General features: G+C 42.8%; 2 protein-coding genes across 3 annotated transcripts in view; both read left to right on the top strand.

The window, feature by feature from the left end:
- gpr78a (G protein-coupled receptor 78a) overlaps positions 1–8,391 on the top strand; it is a gene marked incomplete at both ends in the record, with an annotated part of 83,560 nt that extends 75,169 nt beyond the window's left edge. Inside the window, 5 exon segments of the mRNA XM_084318283.1 lie at positions 6,073–6,451; positions 6,454–6,659; positions 7,786–7,893; positions 7,896–7,903; positions 8,133–8,391. Of these exon segments, the coding sequence (XP_084174409.1) occupies positions 6,073–6,451; positions 6,454–6,659; positions 7,786–7,893; positions 7,896–7,903; positions 8,133–8,391 (960 nt within the window).
- An 849-nt stretch (positions 8,392–9,240) lies between these two features.
- cpz (carboxypeptidase Z) overlaps positions 9,241–22,990 on the top strand; it is a 30,509-nt gene continuing 16,759 nt past the window's right edge. The window contains exons 1-6 of one of the 2 annotated variants that reach the window (XM_084317917.1): positions 9,241–9,556; positions 9,932–9,964; positions 12,267–12,318; positions 16,767–17,089; positions 17,563–17,778; positions 18,949–19,145. In XM_084317917.1, coding sequence (XP_084174043.1) covers positions 9,466–9,556; positions 9,932–9,964; positions 12,267–12,318; positions 16,767–17,089; positions 17,563–17,778; positions 18,949–19,145 — 912 coding nt within the window. In that variant the 5' untranslated portion in view covers positions 9,241–9,465. Of the gene's footprint in view, positions 9,557–9,931; positions 9,965–12,266; positions 12,319–16,766; positions 17,090–17,562; positions 17,779–18,948; positions 19,185–22,990 lie in introns of both variants that reach the window. The other variant, XM_084317916.1, reaches the window with a different exon arrangement.

The following is a 22,990-nucleotide window of genomic DNA, read 5'->3' as shown; positions in this document are numbered from 1 at the left end:
GTGTCTGTGTGAGTTAATGTTGCTGTGCAGATGCGCTGCCCTCTCGCTCACAGGGCAGACCTCTATTTATACGCAGACACCCACGCTCCAGACTGACACGCCTCACTTCTGACACGCCTGCTTCTCTCTCTCTCTCTCTCTCTCTCTCTCTCTCTCTCTCTCTCTCTCTCTCTCTCTCTCTCTCTCTCTCTCTCTCTCTCTCTCTCTCTCTCTCTCTCTCTCTCTCTCTCTCTCTTCAAACATCTCCTGCACTACCCATCTTTCATTACATACATCTTATTTGTATCTGATGAAGATCATCGTGTACAGACATTACAGATGATTGATGCCGCTGCCGCCACCCCTACAGTCTGCTCTCAGGCCTGTAAAGAGTTAAATCAAGTAGACCTGATAGATCATCTATAGGGCAGCTGAGTTAGAGCAGTGCTATTCTTGTTTTTCAATCACACACACACACACACACACACACACACACACACACACACACACACACACACACACACACACACACACACACACACACACACTGTGACATCCTCCGGGCACGACGCAATTAACACAAGTAGATTTCTTGAACTGATTTTAATGAAGCTTGTTCATTCTCCATCCAAACCTTCATCCAAACCGTAAAATCTGTATAACATACAAATGCATACAAAAGATACCATTAACATTGAAAGTCCATTAAAACCGTGGTCAGAACATCAACTGTCACATATACCAAATCATCATCCAAAACAATCAATACCTTATTGGCTGCGTGCCAGTATAAGAGAACATCGATGCGTTATGGTGTTATGTCTTTGATCCTTATCTTGGAAGATTGTCTTGTTAAGTTGTCTTGATGGATTGTCTTTTGCTTGTTAAGATTGAAAGGAAAGTCGATAATCCACCCACAGTCATGTCGCAACTCAAGAGCAAGAAGGCGGAAACACGTCACCGGATACCAGATGGACCAAGTCTCGTGAGATGAAATAATTGCACAAACAAATAGAAATAGTGCGCCACTAATATATCTTATATAAACCCATAAGAAATACAATGAAATACAATTGTGTGTATTATTATTAATATACAAAAATAAGCATATAAAATTGTAAACGAATATAACTATATTAACCAACTGTTAACCATAGCTGCAGTTACACACACGCGCATGCACACACACACACACACACACACACACACACACACACACACACACACACACACGCACACACACACACACACACACACACACACACACACACACACACACACACACACACACACACACACACACACACACACACACACACAGTGGCTGTGGGGGGAAACCGGACCCCTTCTTAAGTGCTTCTGCCATCATCAGCACACTCTGCCACTTGCATAACACCCTGCAAAGATCTGACAAGCCACAAGAGACACGTGCACACAGAGAGGGTCCCTTCTAGCCTACGGCTGATCTCTCTCCCTCAGTTTCGCTTTCTCTCTTCGATGTTAAATCTATGTGTCATCTTAATGTCTTTATCTCTCTTCGATGTTAAATCTATGTGTCATCTTAATGTACGTCATGTCATATCTGATATAATATGTCACGTCATCATATCTGTCATGTGGGGGCAGGGCTGGGAAGGTATTATCTGACAAGCACAGGGGTTGGGAGGTTAGAGTGTTTTTGTTCAGCTGTGGTGACCGTCTGCTAGATCCATAGCTCTGCTGTTAAACTTTCTTTCATTAAATAAATTGCCTGTTGAAATTGGAAATATCGTCTCCTGCTGTGTTAACAACTACTCAGCCACAACACTGTCCTTCTCTCTGTCCTTCTCTCTCTCTGTCCATCTCTCTCTCTCTCTCACCCCCCCCCCCCCCCCCCACTCTCTCTCGGTCCATCACTCTCTTTTTCACTCTCAAGAGCTTGTTCCTTTATGGTCCGTGGGGCCATTACGTTAGCATGCTCTGCAGGGCGAGCTCTTGCTGAGTACAGAGGAGGACGGTGGAGGAAGTGTAAATGTGAACTTCTATAAGAACCGGTTAATGATTGAATATAAATGGACCCCGTGGAGACAGTGGAAATAAACAACATCTGGGGACATTGAACAGGGCCCACCAGCACCTACCAAGCCTGGCACACAGAAGCACATATTGCTACAAGCACTTGAACACACTTGCAGCCCACGCTTCTGTGCAAATGCTCACAAAGACAAGTATTGCGCACACACAGATACAAAAATACAGTACATGCACACTTGCATGCATGCACACACACACAGAGGCAGGCTGATGTATCGATATATTGACCAATATATGCAAGCCTACTGTACATGCACACACACAGGAAGGTGACACAAGAAGTCGAAGAAGTCCATTGTTTTGACGAAAGCCTCTGAATGAATGGGAGCGGATGGCCATTTTGGATAATCATGCTGAATTCTTACCGGTACACACATTACAAAAACCTTTGTAAAACATTCATTTTCTGTGGGATTTTTATAAACTTTGGACCTGTACTACATAAGACTTCAGGCTATGGAACCGTTATGTTTTCCAGCTCCTACCTCTCAGCTGGAACTTAAAAACAGGCATCTGGCAACCAGTAAAAAGAAATGTGAGTACACAAAACTTTTTAATTCAGTGTGTTCAAACCTCTGTTACTCTATTTAATTTTTTCAGAATGTTACCTTTCAAAAGAAACCAGACTCATGCATGTGCTATAAGTATAAAGTATAATAAATCGCAAATTATTTTGGGTATGAAAATAATAACTAGCCCCATTTTTGCCGATGCTTAAGTGGTTAATGATGCACCATAATACTTACTGGCTACAAAGCATAGCACACTGACACACAGTACACTGCAGCTCAAGGACATCTGTACTACTGCATACAGCACCGAGCCAAGCTCACAAACACTGCAAATATACAAGCAATAACATGCAACACACAATAATGTTGCCTGGGGCTTAGTTAGACTACCCTCAATTGCCAGAAGGGCTCCCCTAAATCGTCCTGGCTAACAGGGAGCCTTGGGTAGCCCAACCTACGCTAACACAGGGAAACAATGGAACACACGCAAACGACGGCTAAAATATACAACCTGTAATTAATTAAATTACCATAAAATCAACAATGGTAATGGGTAAGAAAAGGAACAGAGGCGACAAACTAACATGGGAAGGGGGAATTAACCAAGCTCACCACAGGTCAGCTAAAAACAGCCCAAAGGCAAATTAGCCACAGCTAAGCCCACAAGTTGTAGGGAATATAGGTCAACCTTTTGAAGTAGAGTTAAATAAGTGGCACATTCGTTCACAGTTCAATATCCAACACCAAACATGCAAGTGTTTGTTCCCAAGCCGTGGTGTCACGTTTTGTTTCTGCTCCACAGTGGTTGGCTTGGAGAACTGTCACAGATGACGTAGAGGGGTAAAGCGGTCGTGTAGCATGAGACTTCCATGTTGGAACAGTCTGCCATATTTCCTTCCTGGTTTTATTTCCAAGCTTAGGCCTGTGATGTCACCATCTTCCTATAGGGATGCTCAGAGAGACAGCAGAGGGAAGACAGAGCATAGATATATAACACTAGATGGCTCAAGGCGGAGTCTCCCGCGTACTTCACTGGTGGACATCTTGCGAGGGTGGACTACTGCTTTAAGGTGATGACCTGCACAAACAAAAATACTCTTAACTCGCTGGAATCTTGAGCTTGGAAAAGAATTATTTTTATAACCATTTTTCTTTTCATATCAAAGTCCATTATAAGTATGCAGTATGATAACTACATCTCTGACGTTTTTAACAAACCAAACGGTTGTAAATTGAGCAAGCTATGGTTATTTCAATAGTACATGCACCATAGACATGCATGTTATGGGTGGGCATGCTCCACCCTCGCAAGATGGCCACCATGTGGCAACGTCAGTCTCCGTTGGCCAGCAGCGTGGGTAAGCCATCTAGTGTTATATATCTATGGGACAGAGGGGCAGGCAGAGAAACACAACAACCAATCCAAGCAAAACATACAGCCTGCAACCTCTCACCAATCAGTCCATTCACACAGTCCAGCTGCCCCTCATCCTAGTAACCAATGTCAGTCTAGTGGGGCTTTCACATGACCTTGGGCAAACAACAGTTGAATGAATGAATGATTTCATTTCGGTCTTCTTTTACAAAGCAATGTACAGTAGAAGAACATTTATAAAAGAAAGAAAATGACAGAAAAGGTGTAGGCTGAAGCCAAGGCTTATAATTGCTACCCTTTTTACATTACATTATTAAAAAAAATAAAAAAATCATAATTCAGTACATAATTTTGCTAAAACAAAAGGTTATAAAAGTTGCATAGTTTTATATACAAAACGTATATATATTTTTTATATATATTTTTTGTCACGCTTTTATGTTATAATAAAATATTATTAGGATAATAATAAGGTTTTATATTTATGTATCACCTTATATTTGAATAATTTCACAGTTCACACAGTCTCTGGTCAAAAACAATAAAAACAGAAAATGCACTGTCCACCTGTGACATTGCATGTATGCCTTTTTAGTGTACAAATCGTGACCCAATAATCAAAATCTTATCATGAGATTTGCAGAGATTCTCACCCATAACACACACGTGCAATGCGCGCGCACCCACCCACACAGTCGAAGACCAAAGCATCAGACTGTCCTTCCTTGCCTCTGTCTCTCCTCGTTTCCTCCCTCCCTCCTCATTTCAACCACCATTTTTCTAAATGTTTCATAAAATGTCTATAGAACCTATACTGAAGCAACAGAATAGATACATTATGGTCACAGCAACATTTTAAATCCATTAATTTAACTTGAACGGTTCCTACAGGCGTTTAGTAAGGAAATATCAACCGAAATCAGCGGTAAAGGCCCAATCCGTGTAAACGAATGAGCTGCCTCACTGCCAAAAGATAGGAATGGATGTAGACATGTAGAGTTCTTGGATACACTGACTAACAATGAGCTACTCTCTCCCAAAGTTCTGACTCAGAACATTGCCCTGGGTGCTCCCAGTGTCACATTTACCATGTGTTATTGTCTATAGAGCAACTTGAGACTTTATACTTGATGACAAGATTTTAGCATGCTGGTTTTTGGATTTGGGGCGAGAGATGTTTGTGGTCACTAATATTTTGGACTGTCTTCTTAGACATTTAAATAACATGTATGAATTATTAAATTGGCGCTTAGTTCCCCTTTAAAGAAGTTCAAAGAGTGGTGGACTCAGAGACTTGGTGTTGCCATGCATAGAGATGACAGATTCTCCCTATATACCTTAACCTGATGGGTTTGGACCAAATCTGTTGCTCTGATCACAGTTAAACTGGGACTACAGTACATGTAGCCTATACTATAAATACACTCACCACCACTTAATTTATTTGAAGCTACGCTATTAATCATTAAGTCATAAGGCAGAAAGGGTAACTATCCTGTTTCATGCACACATGCACATACACACACACACACATGCACACATACACACATGCACATTAATGCATGCATGCACACATGATCCCCCCACCCACCCCCATGCAAATAATGCATAGTGTTGAAATATTGAGGATTACTGAGGAGGGCATTCTCTTGATGAAGTAAAGTCCAAAGGCCAATGACACTGGTGCACCTGTCCATGTTTAACAAAGACAAGTGTAATGTTTTGGAAGTCTGGCGACTGGCATCCATCTATAAAATGTCATAGTATCATTCTCTCTGACAATAACTGCTGCTTGCTTGAATGTTCTTCAAACGTCACATGAGCCAACCAACCACTGACTGCACGTGCAGTGGGCAAGGATTGTCAACACGAGGAGGGGGGCTGCCTAGTGCGCATGATCGTTGGGAGTAAACGCAGAGCGCTTGGTAAACTGAAGTCATCATTATACGGCTTTTCAGATTGGAGGTTACAACGGTAATGATATGCAGGAGAAAAACGTGACGACGAGATGAATTTACTCAGAGATAACATCATCAAACTATTATGGGATTTTAAACAGCCTATGCCGTCGCACAAAAATAAGAGCAAGCTTGACCATTTCAGCACACTGGACAGCTCCCTTACTGGCTCCAGCTAAAAGTCAACTGGCAGGTGCCAACAACTGAAGGGGCACAATGCCGATTGGTGGCCGCTCTTGGGAGCTCTGTGGCACACAGCCGGTGTTCTGCGAAATTCTACTCCCTGCTGAATTCTGCCACGTTCCTCGGGCTCGCCAAAAACGAAAGGCCCTTTGGGGAGTTTTTCTGTCTGGCCGTCAGTTTTGTACAGACTTTTTTCACCACCAATGCTATGCTGAGCATGGCGGTGCTGGGCGTCGACAGGTGGATCGCTGTGGTTTTCCCACTGAGCTACTCCAGCAAAATGCGCTTCAAGGACGCGCTTCTAATAGTAGGATACTCCTGGCTACACTCGTTGACTTTCTCTCTCTCCGAGCTCATGATGTCTTGGGGGGGGGGGGGGGGGGTTACAGCAATGCCTCTTGCACTGCCATCGCGACGTTCACAACACTGTTTCACTCCACCACCTTTATGCTCTGTCTCCTCATTCTGTGCTTCACCTACTTAAAAGTTCTGACGGTGGCCAGATTCCATTGCAAGAGGATAGACGTAATTACAGTACAGACGCTGCTGTTGCTGGTTGACATTCACCAATCACCCAAGGTATGAATGAATGAATGAATGAAAACTTTATTAACAGATTGCAGAATGGGTACAGTGCAGTACAGCTCAATACATACAATTGTTAAGGGGATGCAGACCAGAGAAAGACTTTCGACTTGTTTACACCAGGGTCCCCCATTTCCAATTCATCGTAACATATATGACATACAGATAGACAGTACTGCTACATCTATACATTTATGACATACCAGATTTGCAATTACAGTACTGTATTTGTGATACAAAAAGAGTCCAGAAAGAAAAGAGTATATACATTAGGCGTAGAAACTGTACATTGGATTGGGTAGGTGGGGGTGGGACTGTACATTGGAGGTGGTTGGGGGGGTGGGGGGGGGGTGGGTAGGAGTGTGTGGGGGGGGGGGGGGGTTGGGTAGGAGGGGTAGGAGGGGTGGGGGGGGGGGGGGTAGGAGGGGTGGGTGGGGGACACTGTACAACTGTACAAACAACACTGTACATTGGTTTATTGACAAGACCATACTTGGTAATTTACTGTACATTGGCGGGGGTTGTGTTCGGACATTTACAGGGGCCAGTTTCGAGTTGCAGTCTCCCTTAGGTGTTTTTTGAGAGTGTTTTTGAAAGTGGGTAGTGATTCACATTCCTTTACAGCTTTGGGTAGGGCGTTCCACATTGATGTGGCATAATTGCGAAACGTGTTTAGTCCCTTGTTTGAGCCGAATCTGGGTTTAACATGATTTGTGGAGCTCCCTCTGGTGTTGTGATCGTGGTATTCACTGACCTTTGGGAAGTATTTAGTCATGTACATGGGTACCTTGGTCGTGTAGTGTATCTTGTAGACCAGGCCCATTGCAAGTTGCTGTACTCTGTCGTCTACTCTAAGCCATCCTAGGTTGTCAAAGTGGGCAGGGGTGAGGTGGGTTCTAGGAGTAAGGTCAAGCAGTAGTCTGACCAGTTTGTTTTGAGATGTTTGTAATTTTGTTTTTAGCGCCTTTGAGGTGCTTTGGTACCATGAGGTGCAATGTATGATGTGTATGATTCGTGTCCAGTTTAGCCGAGTTAGAGTTATGCTAAATGTGATCATTATAATTTAATCATAAATAATACATTAATTTCTCTCTCTCCATCTCTCTTCCTTAGTGTGAAGGAGAGGTGTTTGGCGGAACAGAGAAAGAGGAGGCGGCGCGCGCGCGCCACCAAGAAAATCTGCATATTCATCGGCTCCTTCATCTTCTGTTTCTCGCCTTATGTTTTATATTAACAAGGTAATAATGTTATTGATTCATTCGTTCGTCCCTCAGACCTAAGGAATGATTCGACCGTAAATAACATTTCGTTATTACGCATGCGTAATTACGCACCAGTAAGGCGCATTTGAGGAAAATGTAGACATTTACAGAATACAGACTCCTCAGTTTCTTCACCAAAAGAGGTATTAAGCTTGTCACGGAGAGAGAAAAAACGCACATGGACCTAAAACCAATTTGTTGACAGGTTGGTGGAGCTGCTGCCGCAAGTGTACATCCACTGTCACTGGGGCATCGCGACCAAATGTCTGTCCTACGCCAAAGCTGCCAGCGACCCCTTCGTATACTCCCTCCTGAGGCAGCAATACCGGAAGGTTATCGTTAATGTCTCCAATCGGTTATTGAGTAGAGACCAATACAATACTCACTGTGCGCTCACAGCACGAGCAGCACGTTTGACACCATGGACCTACAACAGCATTAGAATAGCCAAGAGACGCGGTTGAATTGAGCAAGACTTCAATTTGTGCCACAGCCCACATGATATATGGACCTTCGTCAAAACAATGTAATGGACAGTAGGCTAACTTTACAGTTAGTATGTATTGCATTTGCACTCACTGGACGGGCCTACACCACACAAGTGCAAATAGATATTGTGTAATAATTTCATGGTCATATTTTGAAGTAATAAATTGGAATTTGTGGTTATGGTTTTATGTCTCGCCTGAACACTGGGGAACATTATCATATACTGTTGTTGTTTTAATGCAAATACTGTATTAAAGTTGTATTGTATCATTGAAATTCTCTCTTTCTCAATTGGCTATGACTGACAAAATGCGAGTTGGTTTTATGAATATGAACCAGGTTATTGGCTCTACTTTGATGCAGGATTTATTTTTATCTATACGCTTGCACATAATGTTGGTTTATGAACCAGGTTATTGGGTCTACTTTGATGCAGGATTTATTTTTATCTATACGCTTGCACATAATGTTGGTTTATGAACCAGGTTATTGGGTCTACTTTGATGCAGGATTTATTTTTATCTATACGCTTGCACATAATGTTGGTTTATGAACCATGCTATTGGGTCTACTTTGATGCAGGGTTTTGTAACCAGCACATAATGCTGGTTGATGATCCAGGCTATTGGGTCTACTTGTAATGATGCAGGGTTTATTTTCACTTTATTATTTATTTATCTTGCATTGGTGAAGAGGACTCTCAACTATATTATAACAACGAGCATGTAGTTTCCACAATACACTCCCACAGGCCACGTTCCGTCCTCGTGTGTCCCCCCCCCCCCCCCCACACACACACGCACACGCACAGCTGGCTCTCAGTCTCTCCTCTGCACTGAAATATGATCGGTGGAAGGTCGTAAGTAATGCGCGGCGAGCTAATTCTGTCGGGCTGCACTTTTGGGTCAGGGATGCTCCGTCCGCACACAAAGGAAGAGAGTTTCCGTGGTTGGTAATTGCCATTCGGTGAATAGAAGTTGCAACTTCATACACACACACACACACACACACTGCCACATCACACCGCTGTTGTTGACACGGACTACAAGATGCAGTTGGCACTTTTAGTGCTCTTTTCTGTCTTGGTGACAACGTGGTGCGCCCCGCAGCGATATTGTGAGCCAGGGGACGAGCATTTGGGTAAGGTCATTGTTACTATTATGGGAGCTTTGTTAAGTTAAGTCAACTATCCACGCGACGTTTGAATATTTGAGATAAGTCAATGCCTACATAAATGAAACAGTTTAAAAACAATTTACCATTGGTTTTAGTTTTAAATCGTCATCGCTCAAGGATTATAATGTTGACGGATATTCCCATAAATTCCATCACTGTAAAAAAGAAGAAAAAAGTTATGCTTTGCCATTGTTACAGTAGCTTGTCTTTATTGCTCGGAACATAACATTGAAACTGTCGCCACCTAGTGTATCATTCATAGCCTACTTGTGGCGTGCTAGGACATTCATAAATCATCTTCTCCCCAATTCCTATGTTTGTTTTGTTTGTCATTTACAGGAAGATGCAGCAACAGCCACCCCGAGGAAAAACGTAAGTGGTGGTGTTGGCTGATGTCTAGGTTTGTCTAAACTAGAGCAAAACCCTGGTACTGGTCATTACATTTATTTACCATGGGGATATCATGGATTCCCATTGTACCACTTTTGTCCTTAGATATTAAGGTGTAATCCCCTTTAAACCATGGTACCGATTGTACATGGCATAATTTGGTCACTACCATGATGGTAGTCAAGAAACACATTGTACTCTGTATTGTTCACATGCAATGTTTCAAAAGACAATAGCAAGGGAGTGAGGTATAAACCCGATATACACAATCTACAGGGAATTATCTCTGTTGTGGGGGTATCTCTGTCTCACCTCTTCAGCCACAGAGCACGTCACACAGATAAACTCCCAGGCCACGACCTGAGCTGCAGGGCGGTTACGGCAAACAAATACCAACAAGTGCCACGGCAAGACGTGACAGGCCCCCTCTCAACAGTACTACTAGACTAGACTACAACCACACTGCTTCCACCCTCCAGCTCTGACTGCCACTCTGCTTTGGAGGAGTTAAGGAGTTTTCAAATAAATCTCTAAAGGTATCATCTGTAATGCCATCAACAGCGACCTCTAGGCAAAAGAGCCCCGCATGGTATTGCACTTTCTTAACTTTTTTTGTTTTGGTCTGATGTGTGGGTTGGAGTTTAGTAACTTTAACTTATTATACTGTGAATTTCTCCAGACCTATCTTGTGGCCAGCAGTAGCAACCCCTCCCCCTATACCCACTGTAATCCAATCCACGCATCAGACAAAAACAAAAACTGTAAACAAAGCGCAGTACCATGTTGTCATCTTTTGACTAGAGGTCGCCATTTGACAACATTACAGATTCTACCTTTAATATCTGATCCATATGTAACGGATGGTATCGTGAAGCGCAGTCACGAAGGGCTGGGGTGAGTAGCGGTGCTATGGGTTAAACTCACTCTCATCCTCAAAAGACACATAGACCCGTTACAAAGCGGTGAGTTCACTTCTTGGTATAGCGGTCTGTGCTGTTGCATGCAGCGTGGGAGACCCATGTTCGAAACTCCCTCAGGGCATCGAAGTTTGAGGTGACGTTGTCACAACCGTTACACATAAATTAATACAGACACTGCATTAATCAAACCTCTCTCAGTGCAGATCAAGGAGAAGTATGGTGGTATACCAGATCTTACTTCTCAGTATCAAAATACCTAGTCTGTTTTGAGACCATGGAATGTAGGCCTATGAGATACACATGCTTTAAAGGACATGCCAACATTATGGGAAATGTGCTTAGCGTCTTCTCCAGAGTCATACAAGATGGTACATGGGGTAGCACAAATGAAGGGGAGAAAAATACGGACCAGCTAGCCCAGCTGTTGGCCAAAAACACCTCTCTCAGAGTTTTAAGTTAAGCTAGTGGTCTGTATCCACTTCCATTAATTGGTGCTAAGCTAGAATAGTTTGCAGCCAGATGGCTTTCTACTGAATGCTCAGAGAGGAAATTGGTATCTATCTTCTTAAGGTAAGTGCATTTCCCATAATGTTGGTGTGTTCCTTTAATTAAATAATTGTAGATGTACATTATAGACATTAGGGATGCACCAGTATTAATACTGGTTGTCAGGCTGATACAAAGCTAAAACAGTACTGTTTTGGAGAATTTCCCCTACATTAAAATCCCATTTGTGTCCAGTGACTCTCAAGCCAATGGTCTTCTAAGTCTATACTGTTAGGTAAAAGTAATAGAGCTTTTCTTGATCCTCAAAAATCACAACTGGTTTTTGAATGCGGGAGTTTGAATGTTTGCTGTGACGTCATCATTGGGGAGTAATGTTACATCTATGTTCAATTATATTGATCTATTAATCAGATCATGATAGATTCGGTCGGAGCCTGTCTATTTGTTTTGTCTAATTGCAGTGTTTGTTTTGTTTAGGTGTGTTATCTATTGTTTTTTCATGTGTTTTGTCAATATATTGTGAAGAGAGTGAATGTATATTTAATTTATCTGTTGTCACCATGTAAGTTATTGGACCCCAGGAAGAATAGCTTCTGCTAGGCAAAAGCTAATGGGGATCTAAATAAAACAAACATAAACCAGTGATAAAGTGGTGCTTCCCTAATAGACATGCCTGCATATTCACATGAAGCAAATAACTACGCCTGTGGCCTCGCACGTACTATTGAAAAACATTTGTATTCATGGAGCTATCTGGCATTACATTAAACCAGCATTAATGTAATTAAATTAGCTTTTATAGTTAACTCTTGTATGTAAACTAAGTACATTTAATTTGTCTCTCCTCTCCTCTACAGCTACCTGTACAGAATTGAACCTGGGTTACTGTAATGACATGGGTTACTCCAGGTGGGTTACACACACATTGACAGAGCTTCAGTGCTACTTAAATAGACTGGTCATGCTCAACTTGGTTTGCAGAGAGGAGTATATACATTTTCACTATATGAATGTAGTCAAACAGACAGTGATTCATTGATTGATCGATTGTTTGATAGATCAGATTAATAATAATAATACTAATGATTCTAATAATAATAATAATACATTTGATGATGAAGTGCTTTTCAAGAAACATTTAACAGAGAAAAATAAGTTAAATAGAAACAAGGAACATGGAAATGAAAAGCGTCTTTCTTGAAGGAGGGGAGTGCATCTGACTTCCTGGTGTGAGTGGGCAGAGGGTGCCAGAGGGTGAGGCCAGCAGTGTGGAAAAGGCCCCGTCGCCACAGGGTTCAATGCTCAGTTCTTATTACAGTGGTGAGGAGGTTGGCATTGGGTGATCTCAGGCAGCCTGTAGGAGTGACGAGGAAAGCCGTGTTGTAGAGTGCTTTGTAGGTGATGAGAGAGAGAGTAGATATGATATGGAGCATGAGTATACAGGAGAACAGATAGGAGGACCAGTTCAACAATCCCCAAGCTGGCGGGGGCTCAGACTAATGCAAGGGGCAGAATTGTAAACCTGGATGGCAGTAGGCACAAAGAAACAACGTAAAACGCTTCTTGGCATACTTTGGTTATATAATCCACTGGCTAAAAGTGCTCTAAGGAGGTGGGAGGCATAGGCCATGACAGAAGTTCACACCTCTTCTCTCCCACTAGTCTGACCTCCAGAGAGTCCAGTTCCAGTCTCATGACAAGCCAGCATCTTTAACCAGCTTGTTTAGTCTACTGCATTGATGTTAACCCACCACACACATACACATACACACACACACACACGCACACACGCACGGACGCACGCACACACACACACACCAAGCCACTAGCCCATAGCTAGCTGAAAATAAACATGCAAACAGACTGGCCAACAGGAAGGAAGGAGGAGGTGTTCTCTGAGGCTGTCTTAGGGCCAACATGGCGGTAATGTGCTAAAACTCAGTGCTGCATTTGGACCTTTTGTTTTGATGTCCCACTGACCCACATTATTCCCTAGTTAGAAACTATTTAAATTTTTTATTTTTTTTATTGGTTTTTTAAAGGTTCAACAACATTATATACATACGTACAAACATACATACAATACATGACTACATATAACCACACAATACCTAAAATAAATGAAAAATAAAGTAGAAAAAAATAAAAGAAATAGTAATAATAATAAAAGAAAATTGCATTGTTCCTATACAGGTTGTCACTTGCCATATAGAAATTGCCTATCTAATAAATCACCGCCTTATGCCTAAGCATCCTCAGCCGGGAATTTTAGATTAAAATAATCCAAAAATGGCTGCCAAACTTGGAAGAATTTCTGGGTAGAGCCCCTGGTGGAGTATTTAAGTCTCTCAAGTTTTCGGTGTGCCATCACATCTTCGACCCAGCGTCGATGTGATGGAGGAATGGCTGACTTCCAATTAAGCAAGATAAGGCGTCTAGCCAACAAAGAGGAGAAGGCCACAGCATCTGATTGAGCGACAGATACCCTAATTTCGCCAGGGAGCACTCCAAAAACTGCAACCAAATGGGCCCGAGCCCAAACCTCTCTAGAGTTGTGAAAAGATATTCATATTCAATGCGATCAAATGCTTTCTGAGCATCGAGAGATAACAGAACCTCTGCTGTGGGCGGGGCTTCAGGAGAGTATATGATATTGAACAGCCTACGTATGTTACCAAAGAACTGACGCTCCAGAATAAAGCCTGTTTGATCCGGGTGTACCACCACTGTATGGATAACTGACTCCAGTCTACTGGCTAAAACGTTGGTTAAAATCTTATAATCGCAGCAAAACAAACTGATTGGCCGATATGATTCACACTTCAGAGGGTTTTTTCCTTTTTTAAGAAGGACTGAAATTGTGGCCTGAGTCATTGTGGGTGGGAGTGACTCCCGTTCCAATGCCTCTGCATATACATCTTTTAAAATAGGAATTAGTTTGAGAGAGAATGTTTAAAAAAAATTCTATTGGGAAGCCGTCCGGCCCTGGGGCTTTGCCACCCTTCATCTTCCTGATAGCTCGATCAATTTCAGCCACAGAGATATTGCGGTCAAGATCAGACCTATCCTGGTCACTTAAGGTCTGCAAATCAAGATCATCGAGAAACTGCGCCATCTGTATATCCTCCCTCTTCTCAGAGGTGTAAAGGTTCTCATAGAACTCCTTAAATTGGTTATTAATGATTTTTTTATCTGTAGCTATTCCGTCTGAAGTGTCAATCTCAGCAATAAGTCCGGCCTCTGCAGACTGTCTTAGCTGGTGACATAGCAATTTGCTGGCTCGTTCCCCATGTTCATAAAACTCCTGGCGAGATCTAAGATGAAGCTCCTCCACTGCCACAGTGGACAGGATGTCAAATTCTGTCTGCAGAGTAATTCTCTCCTTGTAGAGGTCAGTGGATGGTGAGGCTTTTTGGTGAGTGTTTATGGTCAATATCTTTTAATAGGGAAGTCAGTTCATTGAGGCGTGTTGAGCGTCTCTTATTCAGACCGGCATTAAAAGATATGATCTGGCCCCGCAAGTATGCTTTCATCGCTTCCCAGAAGTTACAGTGGCTTGTGTCCGGATGTTTATTAGTTTCTATGAAAAAATCTATTTGGAAGTTAATAAAATCAACAAACTTTTCATTCGACAATAAGCATGAGTTCAGCCGCCATATTCGTTGTGGGGGTTCATTATTTGGAAATCCCAGTGCCATTGTAACTGGGCCGTGATCTGAGATAACAATACTCTCACAATCGCTTGACTTAAGAAATGGGAGGAGCCTTTTGTCGAGTAGAAGATAGTCAATCCTGCTATAGGACTTATGTGCTGCTGAGAAGAAGCTATAATTTTGTCTGGACCCTGGGTGTTTGTACCTCCATGCGTCAATCACTCCGTATGCCTGTAGAAAAGCATTAATAGTCTCTGCTGATTTACTCAATGTTCCAGGTGTTGTTCTGGATCTGTCAAGCAGGGGATATAGGACTGTATTTAGATCTCCCCCCAAAATCAAATGATGACTATTCAAGTCTGGAAGCAGTTGGGAGCGTAGACACATGCCAGTACCACCGGTATATTAAACAGGTGTCCCTGAACGAGAATATGGCGACCATCGCTGCCCGATATCACCTTTGATTGTGTAAACTGCATATCTCTATGAATAAGAATGGCTGTACCACGGAATTTGGCATCAAATTTGGAATGAAAAATCTGCGAGAAGCCCCCCCTCTTCAGCATATTATGATTCTTATTAGGCAAATGTGTTTCAGTTAAAAAGGCTACATCTGTTTGCAATTTTGATAAGTGTGCAAATATTTTACTGCGTTTCACTGGGTGATTAATCCCTTTGGTGTTCCATGTTGTAAATTTTGTAGTTGCCCCCCGCAGTTTATTAGGATTAGGTACAGCCATACCGTGGTATAAAACAAGACATAATTACCTCCTGGTACAGCCATACCGTGGTATAAAACAAGACATAATTACCTCCTGGTCACAGACAGCCCAAGCACAGAGCCCTTTAATTGACAGTAACCCTCTATAAAAACAATGCATCATTAAAGACATGAACAAGAAACACAAAAGAAAACAAGGATACGAACACAAAACACAGAACATCCCAAAACCCCCCTGCTGGCCCCTCCCCAAATGAGAGACTGCAGAAACCTCTACTTGTCTAGTTAGAAACGGGCCCTGGCGTTTAGGGGGCATCACCGGTCACCAACCCCCCCCCCCCAAGTGGGACAATTACACCACACATAATTGGTGTCAAAAGCGTGGATTTTAGCTGCAGGTGTAAACAGAGATTTTTCAACTGGGTCATCGTTCTTGTGGGGGATGTTTCTTGAGTACAGCTGGATTGTTATGTGAACGGCAACCCCAGGGAACAGTTTTCACCAGTGTTTAAATATGTGACCACACACACACCAGAACTTTCCTTTAAGTGTTGACACCTGATTATTGGTGTCAACACTAGTTGTGTTTTCAGGTCTGGAAGCCGCCTATTCTCAGTCCTTGCCCCACAATGGTGGAACGAACTGCCCACCACAGTTAGGACAGCCGAAACCCGTCCAACCTTTCGCCGTCGACTAAAGACGCACTTCTTCAACCATTATCTGAAAGAAAATAATTAAATTAAATAAAAAAATTCTAACCCTAACTAACCTTACTGTCATGCACTTGTCCTAATATACTAACCTACACTGTAGCACTCAACACTTTGATGAACTCAGCTGATAGAGTTGTGCCCTTCCTGATGACTTGTCACACAGAACGTGTAAGTCACTTTGGATAAAAGTGTCAGCTAAATGACTAAATGTAAATGTGAATGTAAATGTTGTTAGTAAATCCTGTTCCACAATACATATCGCTGCTCCAGAACCATGTTCCCGAACATCCTGGGCCACCGGACTCGTCTGGACGCTGAATCGGGGGCGGAGTACCTCCTGCTGAGCGTCATCCATGGCCTCCTCAACGGGGAGTGTTCCCCTGACATTCGGCTGCTGGGCTGCTCCGTGCTCGCCCCCCCCTGTGAGAACGACAGGGCGATCAAGCCGTGCCGCAGCACGTGCGAGACACTGAGGAAAGATTGCGGCCACGCCTTTGAGTCCATCGAAATGGCCTGGCCCTACTTCCTGGATTGTGATCGCTTTTTCGCGAGTGATCAGGAGGGCTGCCATGACCCACTGAGAGGCCTGAGAGGTAAGGCTGAACATTTCAGTGATCGCATGGTGTATATTCACTCTGGGGCGACAGTGGCTCAGGAGGTAGAGCAGTCGTCTGGCAATCCAGAGGTTCCCGGTTCGATTCCCGCTCCTCCCGGGCAGCGTGTCGATGTGTCCTTGAGTAAGACACTTAACCCCTAATTGCTCCCGATGAGCAGGTTGGCACCTTCCATGGTTTCCTCCACCGTCAGTGTGTGAATGTGTGAGTGAATGGGTAAAATGTGAGTAACAAATTGTAAAGCGCTTTGGATAAAAGCGCTATATAAAAAAGCAGCCATTTACCATTCAAATTAATGCATGTTTTCTCCTTTGTACTACTTTCCTGTTTTCCTTCACTCTCTCTCTTCCCGTCCCTCCTTTTCTTACCCCTACCCTTCTCTCTTTCGTCTTTCCTCTCATCTCTCCTCCTTTCCCTCCCTTCCTCCTTCCCTCCCTGTGTGCCTCCTCCAGCCAGACAGGAGGTGGCACTCGCCGGCCTCTCTCCAGAGGAGCCCGGTACCATCATCCAGTTCACCTATGCCTCCAACAACCAGATGTACAGCCTTCTGAAGAGGACAGCGGCCAAGTGTTCTCACATCTCCCATATCTACAGCATCGGACGCAGCACAGAGGGGAGGGACCTGCTGGCGATTGAGTTCTCCAACAACCCTGGACAGCATGAGCTACGTGAGTCTAGCACCTACAGCAAGAGTAGAGTCAGGTTGAGTCGAGTTGTGTTGAGTAAATATAATACATTTTTTTTAATTATTTTAAAGGAACACACCAACATTATGGGTAATGTGCTTACCGTCTTCTCAGAGTCAGACAAGAAGATAGATACCAATTTCCTCTTTGTGCGTTCAGTAGAAAGCTATCCGGCTGCAAACTAGCGTAGCTTAGCACAAATGAATGGAAGCGGATACGGAGCACTAGCCTAGCTTAAAACTCCAGAAGCTTTTTTGGCCAACAGCTAGCTGGTCCGTATCCGCTTCCAGTCATTTGTGCTAAGCTAGGCTAGCACATAGGATAGCTTTCTACTGAACGCACAGAGAGGAAATTGGTATCTTGTTCTTGTCTGACTCTGGAGAAGAGGGTAAGCACATTTACCATAATACTTGTGTGTTCCTTTAAAACTATTTCTTTAATATAGTATACAATGTGAAACAGAAAAAAAGACATACATACACACACACATACATACACACATACATACATACATACATACATACATACATACATACATACATACATACATACATACATACATACATACATACATACATACATACATACATACATACATACATACATACATACATACACACACACACACACACACACACACACACACACACACACACACACACATACATACATACATACATACATACATACATACATACATGCTTTGTGTAACTCTCCACCCCTTCTCCCTCTTTGCCTGCCCTCTTCCCTGCTGTCAATCATAGTCCTCTATATCCCCGCTTTTCTTTGCCTGTTTCGATCTCCCTCCACAGAGCAGCCCAAAGTAGGCCCCAAGGGCAAAATGTGTCCCCTGCGACAAGTTTAAGAGCGATAAGATATTAGTTTGAGTGTTTTTCAATGCATTTTGATTATATTTTGAAATAATTTGATTATTATGCACAAACATTAACCGTATAACATTAATTCATCCCTCATTTAAACCCTCTCTCTCTCTCTCTCTCTCTCTCTCTCTCTCTCTCTCTCTCTCTCTCTCTCCCTCGCTCTCTCTTATCTCATAATCATCCTCTCCTTATCATTCCATCTTCCTCTCGGCCCCCAAAACTATCCCATGATCCCCTCCATCTCCTTCTCATGCCCCCCATCCCTCCCCAGTGGAGCCGGAGATCAAGCTCGTTGGAAACATGCACGGCAACGAGGTGTTGGGCCGCCAGCTGCTCATCTACATGGCCCAGTACCTGTGTTCTGAGTATATGCTGGGGAACCAGCGCATCCAGACCCTCCTGAACACCACCCGCATCCACATCCTGGCCTCCATGAACCCTGATGGCTACGAGCTGGCCGCCTCAGAGGTAGAGGATAGCAATGACCCGGAGCTCAGCGAACACCAAGTAAATAAGTACCGTAAAAAAAGGCAAACCGCCATTATCCGCTCCCGATTGGCTGTCCGTCTATCCGACCGACCGGAGGTGTGGAGGTGGGGGCACTGGGGAGTGGGGGCTTTAGGTGGCTAATGCAGTAAGTTGTTACAATGGTGTCGAGAGGCTATGAGATGGTAACCTGGTGACAATGTTGTAACAGTAGATTATGTCCACAGGTTGGTAGGTTAGTAGATGAATATGGAGGCTGCCCATTGTGAGCTATTTATCTAGTCTTATATATATCTTATATCTTAAGTATAATATCAACTTACTCGACTATCATTATGCTACAGTGAAGATCTGATGAGGACCAGTAGTTCAGGAACATGTTTAATCTTTAATAGAATATCCCAAAGAAGCTTGTTTAAAAGTGGAGGTTCAGTGGAACTGGCAGTGGGAAAAGCTGTTTTCCATTCTGTTTTCAACTAACCAGGGCATTCTGGGTCTTCTCTGCATCACATTAGGTAGAGCACACAGTGGAAGCTACCTTAGAAACCCGCTCACAACAGGCCTATATCCTGCATCAGTATAGCCCCTTTTGTGACTGTGATGCACGCCAACAAGGTTTGGCCGAGTGAATCCACAGACCACAGTCCCTTGCTCATCAATAGTTAACCAACCTAGATTTACCATGAAGAACTGGTCCTACCCGAACCGTATCACAGAGAAATTTCAAAGGTACTCACAGTTGCACGAGGGTCTTGGACAGAGAAACGTAATGGTTTGAAAGCTTGGCGTTGCTAATAAACATTTTAAATAATTTTTATAAACTGGTCAATACTGCTCAAAACGGCTCTAGCTGCCTGATGCCGGAAATAAAGCTGTGTTGACCAGTGTTGACCAGTTTATAAAAATTATTTAAAATGTTTATTAGCAACGCCGAGCTTTCAAACCATTACGTTTCTCTGTCCAAGACCCTCGTGCAACTGTGAGTACCTTTGAAATTTCTCTGTGATACTTGTATAACGAACGGTTCGGGTAGGACCAGTTCTTCATGGTAAATCTAGGTTGGTTAACTATTGAGGAGCAAGGGACTGTGGATTCACTCAGCCAAACCTTGTTGGCGTGCATCACAGTCACGAAAGGGGCTAGCATCAGTACTGCAGGAATCTCCAAATAATTCCTTTTTGTTAGTGCAGCAGCAACAGACTGCAGCAGTGCCACCAGCGTCTAAAACAAAGTGGGACTTCTATGATGGCTTCATCTGTAGCTAAAGAACACATGCTGTACTTGTCTTTTAACACCAGTACAACCTTCTATCAACATGTTGCATACGGTCACTAATGCCTCAGATCTGTCCACTGAGTCTCTGCAAAGCTGTGCATACTGAGTAGATTCAAGATTCAAGAGGTTTATTTGTCACATACATACCAGGGCATACAGTGAAATGCGAGTGGCCATGCTCGCTTCGATTGTGCAATAATACAATAGTAAATAAAATAAGTAGAAGATAATAAAATAGACATGTTAAAAGTCCTGAGATGAATGCAATACAATGTTAGCTATGAATTAAAGGCACTGGGTCCTATGCACTACTATACAATATACAGTTTTACTCTATATCCCTATGCTATACTTGCTATTACTAAACTATACTATACAAGAATCACAACAGTTCTTTCCTTAAAGTGACCTTTAAGGTACAGAGTACAGTTGTACGCTGATCATGTGTATGGAGGACAAATGTCTAGGTTAAATTACACAGCGCTGTGAGGATCCACTCTGACCATTATATCAGAAATGAAATCCCTAGTGGAAAAGTAGTTGTAGCCTACAATGTTACATACAGTAACTATCCTGATGGACATTTTATACGCATGGGCTTTATGACTGACTCTCTGAATTCACTGTTCTGTGGGATACAGAATGTATCGTTGAGGCATCAGTGACAGTGTGTGGCATACAAGGTAGACATATTGTACAATTCTATCATTTGTAGACATAGTGTACCTGACTGTATAGCCTACTGTACCATTTTATCTATTTAAAAAATATATATTACAATTACATATCATTTTTATCATCCATATCATTACTCTTCTGGCGATCTTCATTCTTTTAAAATATATATGACAACATAATGCACATCTTCATTATTAAATAACAATTCATGTAAGCAAAATATGTTAACACTAAATGATAGCCATATGACATGGATAACATGGACAACTCAGCAAATAAGTCAGGGAGGTTGTGTCTGTCTTAAAGTTACACTCAGTTGATTTGGAAACAACACGGTCATGTTGGGTAGGCCTACTACAACAACAACAACAACAACAACAACAACAACACAATTGTTTTGGAGAGTTGTAAGCCTTTTTGTTTAATCAATTTGTTTGTAAAGGACAAGTACATAGAACATAGACATAGAACATTGACAGCTGTAGAAGCAATGTCCGATGTACTGTAGGCTACATGTGTATATAACCAAAGCTAATTTCCATTAGCTACGTAGCCTGAATAGCTTAACACATTCGGGACGGGCCACAGAGATCTCCGTGTTTTGAGTCCATGCGTTGTGGACAGAGGCACGGATATATCCGTGGGAAGTTGTTATTGCTTTTATTCCATTTTAATAACCTATTCAAGGTCGCCGAGCTGCACTGCAGATTTACCCTACTCTATGAATTCGAGAAGGTGCAATACCGGCTAGATCCTCTTAGGGGCGCTATCGCGATAATGCAGTGTGCCCTGTGGCTGAACGGATCAGTCTTTTTTTTTTACTTTCAATGGAGATTTCAGTAGCAGGATTCTGGATGTGCAGCATGTAGCTTGGATTACGTTTCGGATCGCAGATTTCACCATGCAATAAGGGGATTTATCATCAGCCAATGGATATATCGATCTACCAGATGGCGATCGATAACGGGGAAATGCTCGGGGGGATCAGCCCGGACCACGGTAAGATCTTTTTCACGTAAATTACAGCCCGATCGGGCATTGTTTTGATAGCCATCCAGGCGTTCGGCCTATGTGGCTAGTTAGGCGAACACGGTTATTATTGGTAATCAATAATAATAAACGATGTCCCCCGCCCCCCCCCCCCCCTTTCATGCATACATGCTTTGGGATTGTGTCGATCATATGCAGTTTGAGTTATTTCTGTAGCATCTGTAAAACGGAAATGCCATTGTATATAACGTTAGCAGCTATTAGCCCAATATCTAGCCTTCCAGAAAATATACTAGTCCCAAATCCCGTATAACGCTTATATTCACGGCGCTATAAAATGAGAACCTATTGATGATTTTTTTTCTTTAAGCCATTTTGAAGGGACGGTTTATGGACTCAATTGACAATGAGAATGGACAGATAGCAATACTATAAAGTATAGATTTAGCTGTACAAACAGCCCCACGTTTGTTTACATTCCCCGGTCCTCTTGACATTTATTAGACTCAGCCCAATGGCCCCGAATGTGTTAAGTGACCTACTAGTTCATGAGAAATGTGGCGATCTTTGCATTATTAATCATGTTTGTGTCTGGATCTATCATGCATTTGTTGCCTCTCTGTTCTTTTTTGCTCTGGTCGAGCAGTTGTGTCAGACATTGTAATCTCTTCCCTGCTCTGGGGTGATGTTGTTACTCACTCTGGGGTGATGTTGTTGTTACTCACTCTGGGGTGATGTTGTTGTTACTCACTCTGGGGTGATGTTGTTAATCACTCTGGGGTGATGTTGTTACTCACTCTGGGGTGATGTTGTTAATCACTCTGGGGTGATGTTGTTACTCACTCTGGGGTGATGTTGTTACTCACTCTGGGGTGATGTTGTTA

Source organism: Notolepis coatsorum, assembly GCF_963971535.1.
Source record: "Notolepis coatsorum genome assembly, chromosome: 7".
Lineage (NCBI taxonomy): Eukaryota > Metazoa > Chordata > Actinopteri > Aulopiformes > Paralepididae > Notolepis > Notolepis coatsorum.
The sequence above is the reverse complement of the archived record's forward strand: the minus strand, read 5'-3'. Positions and strand labels throughout refer to the sequence as shown.